Source organism: Bos indicus x Bos taurus, chromosome 9 (genome assembly GCF_003369695.1).
Source record: "Bos indicus x Bos taurus breed Angus x Brahman F1 hybrid chromosome 9, Bos_hybrid_MaternalHap_v2.0, whole genome shotgun sequence".
NCBI lineage: Eukaryota > Metazoa > Chordata > Mammalia > Artiodactyla > Bovidae > Bos > Bos indicus x Bos taurus.
Genome location: NC_040084.1, coordinates 71,612,457 through 71,633,888, shown reverse-complemented (window position 1 = coordinate 71,633,888; position 21,432 = coordinate 71,612,457). Strand labels below are relative to the sequence as shown.

The window sequence follows — 21,432 nt, the reverse complement described above, 5'->3', positions numbered from 1 at the left end:
TATTATCTAACAACTGGATTAACCACACGAACTGGAGAAAGTGATTTATATTTGGATTGGTATTTGAGAGCAGAAAAGGAGATTGGGTTTAACTGGTCAACTTGAGGATAGGAGCAAGAAGGTTAAAAATTGGGAGCAGGGTTTATAAAAAGAGGTGAAAGGAACTCATCTTACTTTGAAGTCTGGTTGCCATTCCACATAATGCTCTCTTAAGAGATCTCTGCTTTGCAGATCATAGTTGTAGATGTCTGATATAAAATTGAGCTCCAAATCTCCATACTAGTGAAATAGATAACCGGTGAGTTATATGTAATTAGAGAAATGATACGTGCTGGATTAAAATGAAGGACTTGGGACAAGGGTGCTGGATGAAGTAGGTGGGCAGGAAAGAGGTAGAAGGTTGAGGGCACTTGATCAAGTTATCTGCTCAGCATCCTTTCCTTGGAAGTTGTTCTTACCACTGAGTCATATGCTCCCAGACATGGCTCTGGAAAGCCACTCAGGTATCACTCTCTTTCCTGGAAATTTGGAAGAGAAATAAAGAAAAAGAGAGAGATTCTATTATATGGGTACCTAAAGAGGTAAAAATTTAAAAATCCGAAAGAAGCAGTGTCACATGAATATTTTCCTCCTATTATAAGTCCAGGAGCAAAAATAAGACAGAGCAGCCAATGGGCATAAACAGAGAGAAAGACATTGAAGCAGCCAAGCAGTGAGGACACAGTGGATTAGAGATAAACAGAAAGTCAGTCCCTGGTTCCCAGACCTTATGAGATCCAGCAAGCCCTATCTTCTCAATTTATCTAAGATATTATACTCCTGTTTAAAATCAGAGCAAAACAACAAAAACCTCCCCTTTTCTACCTAAACTGGTTCACACTAATAGCTGCAACTAATAAAGGTCCTAACTAAAATAACTAGGAATCCAAGCCAACGACAATTTATGCAAATTTACCTGTTTTCCAATCTCATCAACTATTTCTCCACACAAATCAAATCAAGACTAGTCACCAACCATCCATAAAAGATACCTTTCATTTCAGTTTCTAGTTCTTTCCCTCACTCTTAACCTTACTGTGGTTTCTCTTCCCCCATTTCTTCGAATCTTATCTGTCCTCTGATACCCAGCTGTTGCCCTAAATATTCCATTCAACTCTTCCTAACCACTTTAGTCCACAGTGTTCAGCACTCAGGCTATACTCTGGTGTACCATTCTCAACCATTCCTCAGTGAAATGAGCTCATCTGTAGGATGAGCAGGGAAGTACTGTCCTACACAGATGCTCTCAGGTAAGTGCCTAGTACACAAATAGCATATTTTACTCTAATGTCTATGCAGGAAATGGTGACAGGAGAAAGGACTGAAAATCAAGGTACCTAAGCAACTGGCATATATATATATATATTTTTTTTTTTTTCCTGGAATTTCATGTACTCATCTGTCAATCTGGAACTAAAGGATGAAAATTAAGTGGAATCAATGAATATCTAGCACACCAGAATAAGGGCACAAGAAAAGCGAGTAACAGGTAGCCCAGGTAATCCTTGACATCTTATGGACAGCAAATTGGCATGAATAGTATATGTCCTTATTTTTAACGTCTTGCCCACAATTTCACTTTGAAGGTTATTGGTTCATGCTTCTATGTATACTCTGAATATCTACTAAATACTGTCTGTCAGATTAATGACTAATGCCATATGGAAAGTGTATTATTTAAGAAGGGCTTGTCCAAAAATTCCACAGACTAGAAAGGCAAGGTTGATATCCAATGAAGCCACAGAGGATTTGTTGTGTTAGTTCAGAGGTGAGATGACAGAAGCTTGAACTTTCTTAGTGGCAGTGATCAGGGGCAGGGGCAGGGGCAGGGAAAAGTGAATTTCAGTACATAGTTTGATTTGGGAAAGGAAAGAAAGAAATAAGGCTTATTCTGAAGTTCTGAGGCAGGACAACTGAGAGCATTATCACTAAACAGAAAAGATGCTGGGGGAGGAAAAGTAAACATTATGATTCTGTTCAAAGGGAGTTTGAGACGGCTGGGAAAAATCCCTAATAAAATTGCATTAGGAGTTTGTATCTCTCCCAAGAGAGACTGCATGCTGATTGTGTATATTTGGAAGTTATCCAGGGGGGTGCTAGTGGTAAAGAAATTCGACTGCCAGTGGAGGAGACACAAGAGATGAGGGTTCAATCCCTGGGTCAGGAAGATCCCCTGGAGTAGGGAATGGCAACCCCCTCCAATATTCTTGCCTGGGAAATCCCATGGACAGAGGAGCCTGGTGGGTTACAGTCCATGAGGCTGCAGAGTCAGATAAGACTAAGCACTGAGCACATTCACTTAGCAGGTATGTATTGAAGATCTGCTATACGTCAGGCCCTGCACTGTACCCTAATGTTACGATGGGGAACAAAAGAAAGCAGAGACGATCCCTCATTTTGTGGAGTTTATAGTGTAGTGCATGAGGCAGGCATTAATCAAAGTAGGCTACTTGGAAGGAGAAGCAGATGAGGCCATGAGGCCCTATGACAGTAGGACCAGAGGTAGCTGGTTGGCCAGCAAAGGCTTCCCTAAGAAAGCAGCAGTGCACAGAGAGAAACACCAGAAGGATGAGTTGAAATTCAGTAGGTGAGCAAAGCTTGGGGCAGGGGGTTCTAGTTAAAGAAGGGAAGAAATGATCCAGCCTCTGGAAGGAGAAGCTTGGCATCTGTAAATGTAGATCTTCTGACAGAGGAAGCCTGAATGACACTGAGACTAGAGTCACAGGAAGTGGCCAGAGGATTCTAGACATTGTGGGCTACGTCAAGAGTTGTCAACAGAGATTGTATGTGAAAAAAAATGAAATGGAAGGAAAGCAAAAAATGATCAAGAATAGAATCTCAAGATCTGAAGATAGTCAATAATGTAACTAAGTCCAAGAAATGGTTAAATAATTCCATGAACTATACAGCTAGTTGTGTTACTGCAAGAATCTAAGTTTACTGGAACTACATTATGAAAATTTGAGGAAATGCAACCTGGTATTAATAATTTTTGATGCTTCTTAGAGACAGAATATGAGGCTAGATGCCCCTCTGATTTGACACAGTGAAATACAATGTGCATATTCAGCAAAGAGCCCTCAGCTTTCCCTGCTATGAAAAAATATAACATTTAATTTTTTTGACAGGCAATTATATACAGATAAACATTTCAGACTTCTGGAATTATTGCAATAATTATTTTACTAGAACATAATCATGTATAACTTAATACCTTTAAATATAACATTGTCAAATCATAACTATTTACATAAGATGAATTAGTTGCAGTTTTTAAGCTTTTAAAACATAGGCATCGAATAGCTAAACTTCCTGAGGTTCACTTAAATATTATGATATTAAACTGAGACTAATTCTGAAGCTTTGTTGAAAGCTGGAGAGTTGTTCTGCCTTTCTCTTGATAATTGTAGTTAGTATTGACTAGGGAACCCTCCCCATTACACAGAGTCTTTTGTCATTCACCATGTGCAAAAACTATCATCTTAGCTATCCATACCATAAGTACTTCCTATGTATATACATTAATATTCTCCTTTAGATCTCTTTACTATAATCTACTGGCAATACTGTAGCCATAATGAAAGCCAAAATAGGAAAAGAACTGGTATAATTCCTAGAAGTCACTTCAGAGCTCAATTTCACCAAAATTTTTATTTCCATGTATTCCTTAATTAACAAAACAAGTACATAACAAAACTGCCTGATTTGAGTTTTATTTCCTTTCTAAGCTCTTGATCTCTTGAAAATGCTCTACTAGTTAGAGCCCAAAAAGGAAAAAGTGAAGAGAAACAGAAGTTCAACAGAGATATTATTTGGGAACTATTTTAACATAAAGGCAGTCTAAGATATTTGCCAACAATGAAATAAATTACTTCACCTCATATGACAAATGAAAGGTAGATGAGCTAAAAAACAGGTGAAGCTCATAGAGCATTCTAACTTCACTCATCTAGGTGATATCTATTACATTAAAATTAAACAAAAACCATGTATGTTTAGGGATGGCTCATGTAAGACACAAATCTGCAAAAAGTCACCATGAACATAGAAAAAAATCAACATAAAAATGACACATCAGATTTTGTTTTAAATGGTCTGTCTGCTGCCGCCAAGTCGCTTCAGTCATGTCTGACTCTGTGCGACCCCACGGACTGCAGCCTACCAGGCTTCTCTGTCCATGGGATTCTCCAGGCAAGAACACTGGAGTGGGTTGACATTTCTTTCTCCAATGCTTGAAAGTGGAAAGTGAAAGTGAAGTCACTCAGTCGTGTCTGACTCTTAGGGACCCCATGGACTGCAGCCTACCAGGCTCCTCCATCCATGGGATTTTCCGGGCAAGAGCACTGGAGTGGGGTGCCATTGCCTTCTCCATGGTCTGTCTAGTTAAGACTTAATTTTAGGGTAAGATAAAGCATGAGAAATAAAACTTTTAGTTTTCTCAGTACCCATTTTAAGGTTAACATGAGTTTTAGGAACAAAGGCCAACAACACTACATTCTCAACATTGTTATGACACAGAGGAAAGTGAAAAAAAAAAAAAGTACATTTAAGGAATGTCAGTTCTTCTACGAAGCACATTCTATCGCTTTCCACGTACCACCAAGTTCTACACAGTATTATGAAACTGAACAAATACTGACCTCTGACTTCCAGTATACATACATAATGTTCTTTCTAAGAAGACATTTTACCTTCCTGATACTGCATGAGTTTGTAAACTCTCTTTTTACTAATCTACTAGTCACATTGGCAGCTCAAGACTCTCTTTCCAAAAGAGGAATTAAGGCCAAGCAAGACAAAGAATTTGCTGATACACATATGTCACTCCAAGAATTTCCCTGACAAAGTCTCCACGCCCAATTTAATTACTTCCCTACTGTAAAAACACTTTCCATCTGCATTTATTCTAATCTTTTCAAATCCAAAACCAACACACTATAAAGCTAGCTAAATAAATGAATGATATTAGCTTTAGGTTCCAAGACAGGGAGCATTTTATAAGGCAGTGGGTCTCCAGGTCCCATGCATTTTATGCTGATACAGTATTTCATTTTGAGCTCAGTTCTTTGTTTTAGATTTGTTTAGAATAGAATTACTTAGCCCCGGGCCTTAAATCTCTCTCTCTTTCTCTCTTTCACACACTCACAGGGAAGGGAAGGAGTTGGGGGGAGAGAGAACATGAATGTCTGTGGTTCTTAATAAGCAAAAAGAATGTACCCGTACATGTATACACTAAAGTAATGCTGTCCAGTGTCTATAATAAAAGCATTTTCATGTAGTTTTTTTTTTTTCAGTTGTTCATAAAAACTGAACCTCAGTACATGCATATACTGAATAATATTTTTGGCCTCCCTTGACTTGTTGACTGTTTGCAAGTTATTGTATCCTTTCTGTGCACGATGTTCTTTAGCTCTTCTTTATTCTCTGGACTTTCCATCTTGGGTTTTTATAAATAAGATTTGTTTTACTTGTTTATTTTTTATATTACTAAGCTTTAGTGCCCTTAGAAATTGATTTGCCTTAGGTGGTGTGGTGGTGAAGAATCCACCTGCCAATGCAGGACACACAGGTTTGATCCCTCTAGAGTAGGACATGGCAACCCACTCCAATATTCTTGCCTGGAAAAACCCGATGGACAGAGGAGTCTGATGGGCTACAGCCCATGGGGGTCACAAAGAGTCAGGCACAAATGAACATGCATACATGGAAAGGATCCATATATTGCAGATTAGAAAACTTTTATGAGCAGATAATCCATGGCAACTAAATAGTAGTTTATAAGAAGTCATTTTTCAATTAATATATATTGTATAATAATATATAATAAAATGTATTTAAAATAATCTATTAAACATAACTTATTTACCATAAATGTAAAATTGTATTTTTAAGGCTATATGGGCTGGGATTTCCTAGATAAGAGAATGATCTAGTTCCAAGTTTAAATACATTGAAATCTGAACTCTGTCTTCTTGAACTTATTGATATAAACTGTAAACACTGAATCAGTTTAGTGACTTTCTGCTTGTTTACAATTTATTAACGTACAGCACTATTTGTTCAAAACTCTTGAGTGGCCTCAAAAATTAAAAAAAATTGATATACAGTATTAATAAAAATAATAATTATGTTGTTCTGTTTTCCCTACTACCCATCAAGACCAGCAGCTTGCAAAGACTATCTAATTAGCTAAATAACAAGTCATAGGTGGATTTCTCATAGATGTCAGCAAAATGGTCAGGAAGGAAACATCCACAAGCAATAGAGCTTGAGTTTCCTCTCTCCATATGTCCTGGAATTGCTCTACTTTGTAAGAAAAAATTTAATAGTTCACCCATTTCCCAATGTTCCAATAAACTAAAACTATTTGGTTCTATATTGATACCTAATCATAAAAGACAAAGATCAAATGTCAAAAATCCTATACCATATCATATATTAATACTTTTGATGATTCAAAAGAAAAAAAACACATACAATCATTTCACTATCTATCCATAATATATATAGGAATTAATTACAGGAATATCATATTACATAAGAACAAAGATTTACTCAAACTGTAAATGGACTATATATAGTATATATTTGCCTTCTAAAAGGAAAATACAATGGTCATTAACATTATACCTAGATCTGTATTGTTTTACTGTACCAAGAAAATCATTATATACATCATAGGCTGGAATGAGTAGAACAAAATAAACTGGACCCATTTCATCATTAAACACAAATTTGTTAATGCAATAAGTTGAGTTATACCATTAATATTAGGTTGGCCAAATATTTCGCTCAGGTTTTTCTGTGATGGTATGAAAGACCTGAACAGACTTTTTGGCCAACCCAATATTACTATATGAAGGGTGTGTGTGTGTACGTGTTCAGTCATGTTCAACTCTTTGTGACCCCATGGACTACAGCCTGCCAAGCTCCTCTGTCCATGGAATTTTCCAAGCAAGACTACTGGAGTGGGTTGCCACGCCCTCCTTCAGGGGATCTTCCTGACCCAGGAATCAAACCTGAATCTCTTGTGTCTCCAACACTGGCAGATGAATTCTTTACCGCTAGCGCCACCTGATTACTATTATAATAGTATTTAAAATACTTTTACTGACTTTTAAAATTGAGGCCTGGGTTTTTAGACAAAAACAGTGAAAATGTATAGGCCTAAAAATGTCTGTTGTGCACCTGGTCCAGGCACAAACAATTAAATGGTGCCCAAGTCCTGTATGTAGTGGTCTGATCACTTTAATTCATCATTTCTTCAGGCTTTATATAAACATAAAAAGAATATCAGGGCTTCCCTGATAGCCCAGCTGGTAAAGAATTTGCCTCCAATGCAGGAGACCCCACTTCAATTCCTGGGTCAGGAAGATCCCCTAGAGAAGAGATAGACTACCCACTCCAGTATTCTTGGGCTTCCCTGGTGGCTCAGGTGGTAAAGAATTCGCCTGCACTGTGGGAGACCTGAGTTTGATCCCTGGGTTGGGAAGATCCGCTGGAGGAGGGCATGGCAACCCACTCCAGTATTCTTGCCTGGAGAATTCCAATGGACAGAGGAATCTGGTGGGCTACAGTACACAGGGTCGCAAGGAGTCAGACATGAATGAAGTAACTAAGCACAAAGAGAATGCCAAGTTAGTTTTGGTTGTTCCAACTTGATGAAATTCTCAAAATCTAGCAACATTTGATTGAAAAAAAAAGGCAGATCTTCAATAAACAGATTTAAAAGGTATTAAGTTTCTGGAAAAATTTCAGATGTGAATACATTATAAGAAGAGAATAGAAAGAAAATTGAGGATGAACTTAATAAATAGTATGGGAATATATTTTCAAGTATTCCTAGAGATGTTTCCACTATTGTTCTTTAAAGTTAACTTCCATCAGTGTCCTTTTATTAAATATCACGAGTAATGACATCCCAGCCAGTCTAATGTATGATTTCCATACAGATAGGTTCTTAAACCCCATGTTTTACATCACAGTTGTATCTGGAGTATAACGTCATATTAGTTCTCCAAAGCTGCAATTTTTCTTAGTGAAGTCTTGGCCTCTGTTTTACTGTACCTGGAATTCTGGGCTTCGGGAACATCTGATTCTGTGCACGTTTTCTTTACCTGTAAGAAAAGAGTACTAGTTAGTCTCATATGAAAAAAGAACTTCCTCATTCAGTTTCACACAATTGCTAAACTTAAAGTGGATACAGCTCTACTCACCAGGATCTCTATAAAATACTCCCCACATTTTACAGCAGCAGCATGCAGTATTAAATAGTGTATTTCATTATTATCCCATGAACAGCTGCCAAAGTCACTTCCCTAGACTCCATTAGTATGTAAAATGTTCAGCTGAAATAGCTTGGGACTTGCTTAAGTCGAAACAAAGAAACCAAAGAACCAGGTTTCCCACTTAGGAATTGGAAAGCCATACAGTTCTCAATTCACTAAGAAATGTTTTTCCAATTGATACTGCTTCTGTCTCCTACTAAAGTGCACAATAATAAACACCAGGTTCTGGGGGCAAAGCATAGTGTTCGCTAAACCATTCACATATTAATTTTCATTTTCCCAATCCAGTGGCTGTATGTTTTATATATTTCTCAGCATATCAATTAAGTTTCAGCATTGCTCACACACTTCTCATATATATTTGAAGTATACTTTGCAGACTATATTTCAACTTTGTGGCTTTTAACACACACAAGGTAAAGGATGAGGAAAAAAAAACAAAAACCTTTGCTTTTAGTATATGCTATCCAATTCTGGTCGAAAGTCTGTGGTATATCCTCTAAAATAAGGTAAAGCACACATCCATTGCCTTTCACACTTTAACTTCAAGCACAGATACTATGTCTGACTTATCATGGTTTTAATGGGTACATTATTTGCAAAGTAAAGGCCATTTCAAAACTTTCTTAGTTCATATGGAATGCAAACAAGATACATTAATTACCAAGTACACAGTCACACAGTCTGGGTGTTTACATTCCCATGGCCTATTTATGCAGCCTACAGAATCCAAGGCACTTTAACTTCTAATATGCAGCTTGGAAGTGAAAAAATATGCCATGAACATACAACATGAATGTGAGTTGACAAGTGGTATTTCTTAAGAGTAGGTTTTGAATTTTAAAGATACAGCATTTTCTTTCCAGCTCACAAATATTTTCAAGTATTCCTAGAGATGTTTCCACTATTGTTCTTTAAAGCTACCTTCTATCAGTGTCCTTTTGTTAAATATGAATAATGACATCCCAGCCAGTCTAATGTGTGATTTCCATACAGATAAGTTCTTGAACTCCATGTTTTACATCACAGTTGTATCTGGCGTGTAACATCTTATTAGTTCTCCAAAGTTACAATTTTTTTCTTAGTGAAGTCTTGGCTCTTAGTGAAGTGAAATCTTATTTCCTCCCTCATCTCAGAAGAATGCATTAAAAAAAAAAAAACAACAAAAACCTTACACTTTCAAAAATTGATGTCTTTGCTTTCAATTCTGGGTCTAGATATTTTATAATCAGGGGAATCAATTATTTGCTTGATTAACTTTACTCTCTTCTGCATCTGGAGTATACATCCACACAGTATGAAAATAAAAAACTGATCAGCAAAGAGATTATCATTCTTACCCTATTATGTAACATCTATGCTCTGAATACAGAGCTCAACATCATGAGATGGAAGGGCGAAGAAATATTTTTGAGCAATTAGTTTTAAAAAAAAAAGAAAGAAAAAGGAACACCTTTCTTAAAAATGTAAATGTAACATTCACTATGAAACCCATGAAAGTCTTATGTCCATGAACAATTCCAAGAAAAATAAGAACCAAAAGGGAAGAATATGATATTAAAACCCTTCTTTCCTATGATTCATCTCCTGAAATTATATGAACTGCCCAATGAATATGTAGAAATCACATTGAAGTGAATGTTAGTTTTTGAAAGACTATGATAACTTGAGTTTGGGACTAATTAAAGAAGCTCCAGATCACACAAGCAAACTAGACAGACATTCTCACACAAGAGTTAGAATGAGACAACCTTCCTGTGGTTTAAAACAACAAAGCTTTTAAAGAAATATTTAAACCAATGGCTTTACAAAGCATCTTTATTTAAATAATTAACCAGAAAGTTAGCATTAATTTATTCTCAATGTATTAATTGTAACGCCAGAGAACACATCTACGATTACTATCTAGTATGCACAGTTCTAGTTGTTGTCATTGTTGTTTAGTCATTAAGTCATATCTGCCTCTTGAGACTCTATGGACTGCAACCCTACAGGCTCCTCTTTCCATGGGATTTTACAGGCAAGAATACTAAAGTGGGTAGCCATGCCCTTCTTCAGGGGATCTTCCTGACCCAGGGGTCAAAGTCCCATATCTCATCTCCTATATTGCAAGTGGGTTCTTTACCACTGATCCACCAAGGAAACACAATAATTAATAAGTATGTGATGAAAGACTGAAGTCGATATATTCTTTTAGATACTATTAGAGTTTTGCACTCTTCAGAGTAATTCTTTTTATAGGCTTTATTCATTTGTTCATGGTGAAATGAGGGAAGAATAATATTTAGGATACCATGACTACTACAGGAGAGTTTATACAGTGTTATCCATGTTCAGAGGTCAATCTACCCCAGACAAAGGAAGAGAGGATGGTAACAAAGGATGTGATTTCTGAACTAAGTTTTAACATGTTATTGACTGTTTTGCAGAAACTAATGCCTATGGGCCACAATATGTAAGAAAATAAAAGTGAAAGTTGCTCAGTCATGTACAACTCTTTGCGACCCCATGGACTATACAGTCCACGGAATTCTCCAGGCCAGAATACTGGAGTGGGTAGCCTTTCCCTTCTCCAGGGGATCTTCCCAACCCAGGGATTGAACCCAGGTCTCCCACACTGCAGGCGGATTCTCTACCAGCTGAGCCACAAGGGAAGCCCATATGTCTCCAGTCAATAATGTGTTAAAGGACATAGGTTTCAAAGACTAAATCTGGAAAAAGGTAGGTACTTCAACATCATGGGGTTTGTCAGAGAAATCATATTATGAAAGCCTTATAAATGATGAAGACTTTGGAATTTAATATTTGGACAATGAAGACCATTGAAGGATTTTAAAAAACAGACTGGGTAGAGATGGTTCATAAGACAGTGTAGAAGGGGTCAGGCTTAGGACTGAAAGACAGATATGAGTTTAATGCAACAAGAGAAAAAATACACATTCCACAAAAGCAGATGCAGTATTGACAGTGTATATCACTAATCCCTAGCTTTGAACAGATGCCCCTTGCTTTGGTCTGAATGTTTGTGCACGTTCAGAATTCACTTGCAAAATCCTAACCCCTCCAAATTAGGAAGTGAGCCATTTGGGAGGTGCTTAGATCCTGAAAATGAAGGCTTTCCAAATGCTATTAACTCTCTTAAGAAAGAGACTCCACAGAGCTTCCTATCCCTTCTACCATGTGATGAAACAATGAAAAGTCACTGGCTTTGAATCAGGAGGTGGGCTGTCATCACATAAAACCATGCTGGAGCCACCATCTTGGACTTCCCAGCCTCCAGAACTAAGAGAAACAAATATCTGTTTTTATAAACTGAAATATCTCATTATAGCAGCCCAAATGGATTAAGACAGTCCCCAAATACTAGCTCAGTAAGTGAATCATAGGCTGGGATTACTGTGATATTGAATGGTTTGCCTTGGAAACGAACAGAGATCATTCTGTCGTTTTTGAGATTGCATCCAAGTACTGCATTTCGGACTCTTTTGTTGACCATGATGGCTACTCCATTTCTTCTAAGGGATTCCTGCCCACAGTCGTAGATATAATGGTCATCTGAGTTAAATTCACCCATTCCAGTCCATTTTAGTTCGCTGATTCCTAGAATGTCGAAGTTCACTCTTGCTATCTCCTGTTTGATCACTTCCAATTTGCCTTGATTCATGGACCTAACATTCCAGGTTCCTATGCAATATTGCTCTTTACAGCATTGAACCTTGCTTCTGTCACCAGTCACATCCACAACTGGGTATTGTTTTTGCTTTGGCTCCATCCCTTTATTCTTTCTGGAGTTATTTCTCCACTGATCTCCAGTAGTATATTGGGCACTTAACAACCTGAGGAGTTCCTCTTTCAGTATCCTATCATTTTGCCTTTTCATACTGTTCATTGGGTTCTCAAGGCAAGAATACTGAAGTGGTTTGCCATTCCTTTCTCCAGTGGACTACATTCTGTCAGACCTCTCCACCATGACCTGTCCGTCTTGGGTGACCCGACACGGCATAGCTTAGTTTCATTGAATTAGACAAGGCTGTGGTCCATGTGATCAGATTGGCTAGTTTTCTGTGATTACGGTTTCAGTGGGTCTGCCCTCTGATGCCCTCTCACAACACAGGACTGGAAAAGGTCAATTTTCATTCTAATCCCAAAGAAAAGCAATGCCGAAGAATGCTCAAACTACCACACAATAGTACTCAACTCACATGCTAGTAAAGTAATGCTCAAAATTCTCCAAGCCAGGCTTCAGCAATACGTGAACCATGAACTTCCAGATGTTCAAGCTGGTTTTAGAAAAGGCAGAGGAACCAGAGATCAAATGGCCAACATCCACTGGATCATTGAAAAACATCTATTTCTGCTTTATTGACTATGCCAAAGCCTTTGACTGTGTGGATCACAACAAACTGTGGAAAATTCTTTTTTTTTTTCTTTTTTTTAAATTTTATTTTATTTTTAAACTTTACAATATTGTATTGGTTTTGCCAAATATCGAAATGAATCCGCCACAGGTATACATGTGTTCCCCATCCTGAACCCTCCTCCCTCCTCCCTCCCCATACCATCCCTCTGGGTCATCTAAAAGAGATGGGAATACCAGACCACTTGACCTGCCTCTTGAGAAACCTATATGCAAATCAGGAAGCAACAGTTAGAACTGGACATGGAAAAACAGACTGGTTCCAAATAGGAAAAGGAGTATGTCAAGGCTGTATATTGTCACTCTGCTTATTTAACTTACATGCAGAGTACATCATGAGAAACGCTGGACTGGAAGAAGCACAAGCTGGAATCAAGATTGCTGGGAGAAATATCAATAACCTCAGATATGCAGATGATACCACCCTTATGGCAGAAAGCAAAGAAGAACTAAAGAGCCTCTTGATGAAAGTGAAAGTGGAGAGTGAAAAAGTTGGCTTAAAGCTCAACATTCAGAAAATGAAGATCATAGCATCTGGTCCCATCACTTGATGGGAAATAGATGGGGAAACAGTGGAAACAGTGTCAGACTTGATTTTTGGGGGCTCCAAAATCACTGCAGATGGTGACTGCAGCCATGAAATTAAAAGACGCTTACTCCTTGGAGGAAGAGTTATGACCAATCTAGATAGCATATTCAAAAGCAGAGACATTACTTTGCCGACAAAGGTCCATCTAGTCAAGGCCATGGTTTTTCCAGTGGTCATGTATGGATGTGAGAGTTGGACTGTGAAGAACGCTGAGCGCCAAAGAATTGATGCTTTTGAACTGTGGTGTTGGATAAGACTCTGGAGAGTCCCTTGGACTGCAAGGAGATCCAACCAGTCCATCCTAAAGGAGATCAAACCTGGGTGTTCACTGGAAGGACTGATGCTGAAGCTGAAACTCCAACACTTTGGCCACCTCATTCGAAGAGTTGACTCATTGGAAAAGACCCTGCTGCTTGGGAGGGATTGGGGGCAGGAGAAGAAGGGGACAACAGACGATGAGATGGCTGGATGGCATCACTGACTCGATGGACATGAGTTTGGGTAAACTCTGGGAGTTGGTGATGGACAGGGAGGCCTGGCATGCTGCGATTCAAGGGGTCACAAAGACTTGGATACGACTGAGCAACTGAACTGAACTGAACTGAATTGAATTAGTCTATCAATGAGAGATAATGAAGACGTAAATTAAGACAGGAGTTATGGGGAGAGTTGAGAAAATATTTTCGACAGATATTTCAAAGACAAAAAAATGGCAGCATATTGTTACTGACTAAAACAAAGTATAAAAGAGAATATGATCTGAATAAACACCACTGCTGACTCAATGGACACGAATCTGAGCAAACTCTGGGAGATAGTAAAGGACAGGGAAGCCACATGCTGCAGTCTATGGAGTCAAAAAGAGTCAGACACAACTCAGTGACTGAACAGCAACATGATGTGATCTTTTAATCTGTCCTTGAAAAAACTTTGGTAATAACAAAGATCAAAAATGTTAACTTACGACTTTATTAAAATACTTCAAAACCCTATCTTTTTTCTGAATTATTGAAGAAAAGTTAGATAAATTATTAAGAAACTTATTTTGCAAATCCCAATTATGCAGAGCCATTAATCATGACCCATAGGAGCTCCAATCATGAAGAAAATTAAAAACAGAACTACCATATGATCCAGCAATCCCACTCTGAGAAATATGCCCAGAAAAAAATTTAATTCAAAAGATGCATGCACCTTTATGTTCACAGCAGCATTGTTCACAATAGCCAAAACATGAAAACAACCTAAATGTCCATCAACAGATGAATGGATAAGAAGACATGTACGTATATCCAATAGAATACTACTCAGCCATAAAAAAGAATGAAATAATGCCATTTGTCCTTTCATGGATCACAGTCTTGTCATAGTGAAGGGGCTTGCATAACTCAATGAAGCTATGAGCCATGCCAATTAGGACCACTCAACATGGGCGGGTTATAGCAAAGTCTGGGAAACAGTTGTTTGAGCAAACTCCGAGAGACAGCAGAGGGGAGAGCAGCCTAGCGTGCTGCAGTCCATGAGGTTGGCAAAGAGTCAGATGTGACTTAGCAACTAAACAACCACAAAAATGCCATTTGCAGCAACATGGATATGACTAGAGATTATCATACTAAGTGAAGTAACTCAGAAGAGAAAGCCAAGTGTCCCACTTGGGGTGCAAAAAAAGAGAGAGACAATACCATATGATATTACTTATATGTGGAACTAAAATATGGCCCAAATGAACCTATCTACAAAGAAAAACAAATTCATAAACATGGAGAACAGACTTCTTGCCAAGGGGTAGGAAGGTAGGGAGCAGGATGGACTGGGAGTCTGGGATTGGTAGATGCAAACTATTACATTTAGAATGGATAAACAACAAGGTCCTCCTGTATAGCATGGAACTATATTCAGTATCCTGTGATAAACCATAATGGAAAAGAATACAAAAAAAGAACATATATATGTGTATAACTGAGTCACTTTGCTGTACAGCAGAGATTGACACAACACACTATATCAACTATACTACAATAAACAATAAATTAATAAAAATAAATTAAAAAAAACTTATCTCAGTATCTCCATCATGGAATTAGAAGCCAAATAGACAGTTTTACCTAAATTTAAACACACTGTCCTATTTGAGAGATCAATACTTCATTAAATGGTGACTGCTGAGATATACACACTATTAAAGATAGACTACTCTTACAAAATACATAGTTTTGTCTTTAATGACTAATTTAGTTTCAAGTTTATTTTAAATAAAGTTGAAAACAAGCAGGCCAAGAAACGAGACAGAATTTCATGCCCATAATTTAAATCCAAATTTCAGATTTTATAAGACACAGTAGGAAGTGAACAAAAGAATATTCTAAGAGAAGTAAGACAAATAATGTTAAATGCACTTAATTGATGGCAAAAATGTGAATTTTAACCTTACTTAATGTTATAAAAGTACATGCAGAAATCAAAGTAAGATGAAAAATACTTAAAAGTTTAACTATTTCAAGAATATAACTATCAGTATGTAATGAAGATACAAATATCAAACGCTGAAATTTTGAATGAATGAACAACAGCTAAAATATTTGAGTGTTTATTATATGCTGGGCAATGCTTAGGTTGTTACTAATTTTTACCCCAAGTCACAGATGATAATACTGAGAAATAGAAAGATTAATCTGCAAGCGAGTTATGTAGTAAATTTCAAATCCAGATCTCTGAGAGCATTTTAACCACTAAATGTTAAAAACCTAAAATTCATAAACACATAAACTATATTATTTAAAATGAAGATCAAAACATTTTGATATTTAAAAGTTCAATTTTTATTATATCATGCTGCTGCTAAGTTGCTTCAGTTGTGTCCGACTCTGAGTGACACCATAGATGGCAGCCTACCAGGCCCCTCTGTCCCTGGGATTCTCCAGGCAAGAATACTGGAGTGGGTTGCCATTTCCTTCTCCAATGCATGAAAATGAAAAGTGAAAGTGAAGTCACTCAGTCGTGTCCGACTCTTCGTGACCTCATGGACTGCAGCCTACCAGGCTCCTCCGTCCATGGGATTTTCCAGGCAAGAGTACTGGAATGGGTTGCCATACTAATGATAATTGCTGCCATCTATTAAGCAAGTATTCTTTCAACTGGTATTGGACTATTGTTGCTGTTGTTTAGTCTGCCCATGGGATTTCCCAGGCAAGAATACTAGAGTGAGTTGGCATTTCCTTCTCCAGGGCTCTTTCCAACTTAGGGATCAAACCCACGTGTGTCATTTAATCTATGAAGACAGACATGATGCCCGAAATTCTCCTATTAAAAATGAGAAAACTAAGGCTCAAACAGGTTAAAAACCTAGCAATGTCTCACAGCTAACAGGGAGAGAATTAGAACCGAATGCTAATATAGCAAGCCTTTCTCTCTTATATTCCATTTGCCAGTTGCTTTTATTAGGTTGTTTTAAATTAAGAGTTGAAACTAACATTTTGTGGAAAATTTTTGAAGGAGATCTTACTAGCTACTTCTTGTGATATATCAACTATTAAGTGAATTTTTTAAATTGGATGATGGAAGTAACCAGTTTTTAACCAAGAAATAGTAACATGTAAAGTCCATAAGCAAAGTAAGATGGAATTTTGAGCAAATTATCCAAATACCTTTCATGCCCACCACCACCGTTAATACTCTAACAAGTACAAAGATAGTGTAATGTAAAAAACAATCTCTGTTTTGTTGTTGTTGTTGCTGTTGTATGTCTGAAGCATCAGGATTCATTCATTCAAAAGGCTTTACCAAATTTCTTGGGGTATATGAGGTACCATTCTAGGCATGGAGATGCACTAAACCTGAACAGTCCACCAAAGTTGCCCCTAGCCATGCGTGGCTATTTAGAACTTGAAATATAGTTAGTCTAAATTGATATCTGCTGTAAGTATAAAAGGCACAAGGGATTTAAAGACTCAGTATGTAAAAAAAGGGAAAGTATTTCAATATTTTTATATAATATTGATATATAACAAAACAATATTATATATAGAAATGAAATGAAATTTAGGTATATTCTGTTATAAACATTTCCTTTTATTTTTCTAACAAAGTGGCTCAGATTATACTTTTGTTGAACAGCACTGACTTAGATCAACAAAATCTGCCTGCATGGATCATGCATTCTAGTTGAGAAGATATACAATTAAAAAGTAAGCAGATAAGCAAAGAATATAATGTCAACAGCAGTGATTGCCAAGAGGAAATAAAGCAGAACAAGGAGGTAGAAAAGACTGGTCAACAACATCACATTAGCTAGTCAATTATAAAAAAAAATGATGCTTCTTTTTCATGAAACCATTCTTCAAATCTTTAGGCTGACATGAACAATATAAACTGTACTTTTTAAACGATTATAAAGAATGCGAGATCTGGTATTGAGAATAATGAATACTTTCAATATCTGGAAAATACATATAGAAAATATAATTTATAGGATATATTACACTATGAAAATTGTGTTCAATTATAAAGATCGCCTTGAAGTTTTTCACATTTTCTATCCACTAGATACTTTGAAAGGCTTATAATCTTTTGAGGAAAACAGAATTAGCTCATAAAAAAAATTGCAAAGAAAAACGTTTCTTTTATCCTATCCACCATCTTCTAAAAAAGCTGGAACCAATTATCCCAATTATTTTGTACTTAATCTTGCTGTTTATAAAGCCTGAAACAGTAATGATAAAAAAAAATGTAAAGGATGGAATAATAGAAAAAGACATTTTGAAAGAGCTCTTTTATAACTTTATTTTATTTTGAAATGAACTTTAACAATAAGGCCTTAGAACATACTATACAGTGATAATAAAAGATCAATTCGAAACTCTAAATTCAAAATAAAAACTTTAGAAATAAAAGATTTCTGTTATAAAGAGTAACATACAAATTCCTACAGGTGGTATGTAAGAAAGTCTTTATTTCCTCACTGAACCATGTAGAAATCTAATATAGATTTGAATGCATTACTGTTTAAGGAAAAGAATGGATCAAAATAGATATAAAAATAAAATTTGTTCCTTCAGTGCAAATTGATTGTAGGTTATCACATGAAATACTCTTTGTAAATACAGAAAGTGATACAGAATTACTGTCAACAATAATTGTCAGCTTTGATTCTATTTCAAATGTGAATACTACAAAATGTGAATCTGACTCATAAATAATATGTATACAAATACTGTAATTTATCAATGCCTAGAGTTTTGTATTAATACACACTATAAAATGCATTTTATGATTAGGTTAGATAAATTATTATAAATTATTGCTGATAAAGCAGAATGGGAAACTAACTTTAGTTACCATTAAGTTTTGATTTAGTAAAATAAAGAGAGAGAGACATACTGAGATATAAATTTTCATGTGCCGTGTTTTTCATATTTTCTAATAGAATTTGGCCATATTTGAATTTTAAATTACATATCAGAATTTAAAGGTTTTTCTTTTAATTATTGCAGCTTTACTCTAGAAATGTAAATTACCCTCTCATTTAATACATCTCCATTAGCTGATTCTTTTTAACACATTTAATTTTTTTTCAATTAGTTGAACCAAACTTAGAATTTAATGTGCTTCCACCCAGATCATCCTGTTCTGTAATTAATAGCATTAAATAAATATGAATTAAACTATGTCTTTTTCTATTTTACTTCAGAATGCATAAAATAACATAGTTAAAAAATATAAAAGTACAAATTAACAAATTATACAAATTAACTTTAAAATTGAGTTAAAAATATAAAAGTACAAATTAACAAATTATACAAATTAACTTTAAATTCGAGTCAAAGTAATAATAGTTGGCATATTCAAGTAAATATATATTTTTTGCACTAGAGGCTTTTGTCAAAAATTATTGTTTATTTACTTAGAGTAATGAAAGAAAATGTATGTTTATTTTTTAAATATAATATTTACAAGTTAATACTCCTTTAGAATTTAGCACAGGATATACCCTTTAATGTGATAACCTATGATTACTTGGGCATCCAAGTAGTACAATTTATATTGAGATGAGCACAGAATTGCTACTTTACTAGCTCCACACAGATAAAATTCATACCTTCTAACCTATCTTCAGTGAAAATGTCTCCACATTTCTCAGGGAGATCTATTTTACATTTTAAAGGTATGTTACAATGGAGTACTTGATTTCTAAAAAAAAAATCTTTGGAACACAAAATTTGTCACACAGAACTTTAAAAAAGATAGATCTGTTTCAATATGCCCACACAAATTTGAGAAGTTTTTCAAAAAAAAGTAAATACCATGTCGCAAAATGGTGTTCAAAAAATTAAAGTTTTGTAACAGACTTTGTAAAAATCTAATCACTAATCTAATAAACCATTTTTATAAAGTGTCATTCTTCCTTAGAAACAAAATTTTGTGCTCTATAATTCACACATTTCTGAAATTCTTTTCATGGGGTTAGGGAAGTTTCTTTACTCCTCCCTTTTCTTAGTGTATTCCTCCTCAGTATCTTTATCGTTGCTTACCTGAGCTTCTCCCTGTAACACCAAGTATGGGTTTCCAAAAGCCCAAGTTCCACTTATTTATAGTAAAAGTGAGAGAACTCTGCTGCATAACTGGAAGCCTGCATCTACTTCAGTCTATAGAAAAATTCTTTAATGGATATTCATAGACAAAATATAAAGATACAAATGAATATTCTGTCATTAGCTGTAACAGTAAACAAAATAAACACACACACCTATAATAGTAGTGTTAGATGGTTAATAAAAACAAATCCACCCCAAAAACCTGAAGTGAAATTGTTTCACCCCTCTAGTATTGGACTGTCATGGCACTCTTACTTGATTTCTGGCCTTTAATGCAGGAACCTTCCAGGACTCAGGTTTGGGGGAGGGAGGTTATATAAAATTACACACTGGGGAGGAATTATGTTTTAAAGGTAAAAAATCCTATAGGCTATAACTCTTCATCAACTACAACTGTCACAATAGGGTTCAAATTATTTGAGAGTTCATTGCAAGGTTGGATATATTTAAAAAGCAACTTAGTAACAATGACTCAGGGAAACAAAGCATAATTATTCATGTACAGTGTATATGTATTAAATCAAATGTCAAACTACATGAGCTTTTAAGATTCTGGAGTACATTTTCTCCTTAGTTATGCCATAGTCTCTTGTCACCTGCCATAAACTCCACATATACTGTATAAAATACTCAGGAAAATTTCAACCTCTTTCTAACAGTATGATTTTTCATTATTACCCACCAGGGACTATATCAAAAGTAACACAGTACTTAAAATGCCACAAAAGGAACCATAAGATGCCTTAACATATCATGTTACAGCTCATATGAAAGTTGGTCCCCTCCTAAGTCTGGAAATGAGACTAGATTGCTATAATGCTTAGCATAAATATAAACAGACAAGTGTTAAAATGATTTCCTCAAAAATATGTGCTATAAATTCCTAAGAGATATTTACCTATATACATTGGTCTTTTTATACTTTTGAACATGTATCTTGGCAGTCCTGGGTGTCTCAAAACAGATACTATTAAAACAACAAGAAGGAAAATAGAATATGCAATTCTAAACTAAGAACTAAATACTCAATGAGCATAATGTTAATTTGGTAGAATCCACTCCAGTTAAATTTGAATTGCTGACTCTACACGTTCTCACTGAACCAGTAAAGAATAAATCCACCCATTTTAAACATGAAAATCTTTAGATTTCCCTCAATTTGAGTGAAGATTTATGAATTCACACCAACAACACTTTAAAAATAATCTTACAAACTGATCTTATTCCCCTAAACAGAGAAATCTTGCGAATGTTTTCAACAATGATTTTTATATCTTTGTTTTCTTTTCCTTTTTTAGATATTGGAATGTTTTGGCCACAAGGTTAAGAAAAACTTCCCCATTTATCATGACCTGCCAAGCACAACTGGCCCCTAGAAAACACAGTCCTCTACCACTTAACAAATTCAGCTCATCTTAGTCATGAAACTTCAAAAGCATTTGGCCACAGGCATAGGTTAACTATCATTTGTTTTAAAGCATAAATATCAATCACTGTGTAACATACTCT

General features: G+C 35.9%; 1 protein-coding gene across 13 annotated transcripts in view; it reads right to left on the bottom strand.

Annotated features, from left to right (window-relative positions):
- EYA4 (EYA transcriptional coactivator and phosphatase 4) overlaps positions 1–21,432 on the bottom strand; it is a 365,529-nt gene that overhangs the window by 152,063 nt on the left and 192,034 nt on the right. For all 13 annotated transcript variants that reach the window (XR_003512655.1, XM_027551598.1, XM_027551599.1 and 10 more), the window contains exon 3: positions 8,107–8,156. Coding sequence is in view for 12 of the 13 variants with exons in the window: in XM_027551598.1 (XP_027407399.1) it covers positions 8,107–8,156 (50 nt within the window). In the remaining variant the exon portion in view is untranslated. The remainder of the gene's footprint in view (positions 1–8,106; positions 8,157–21,432) is intronic.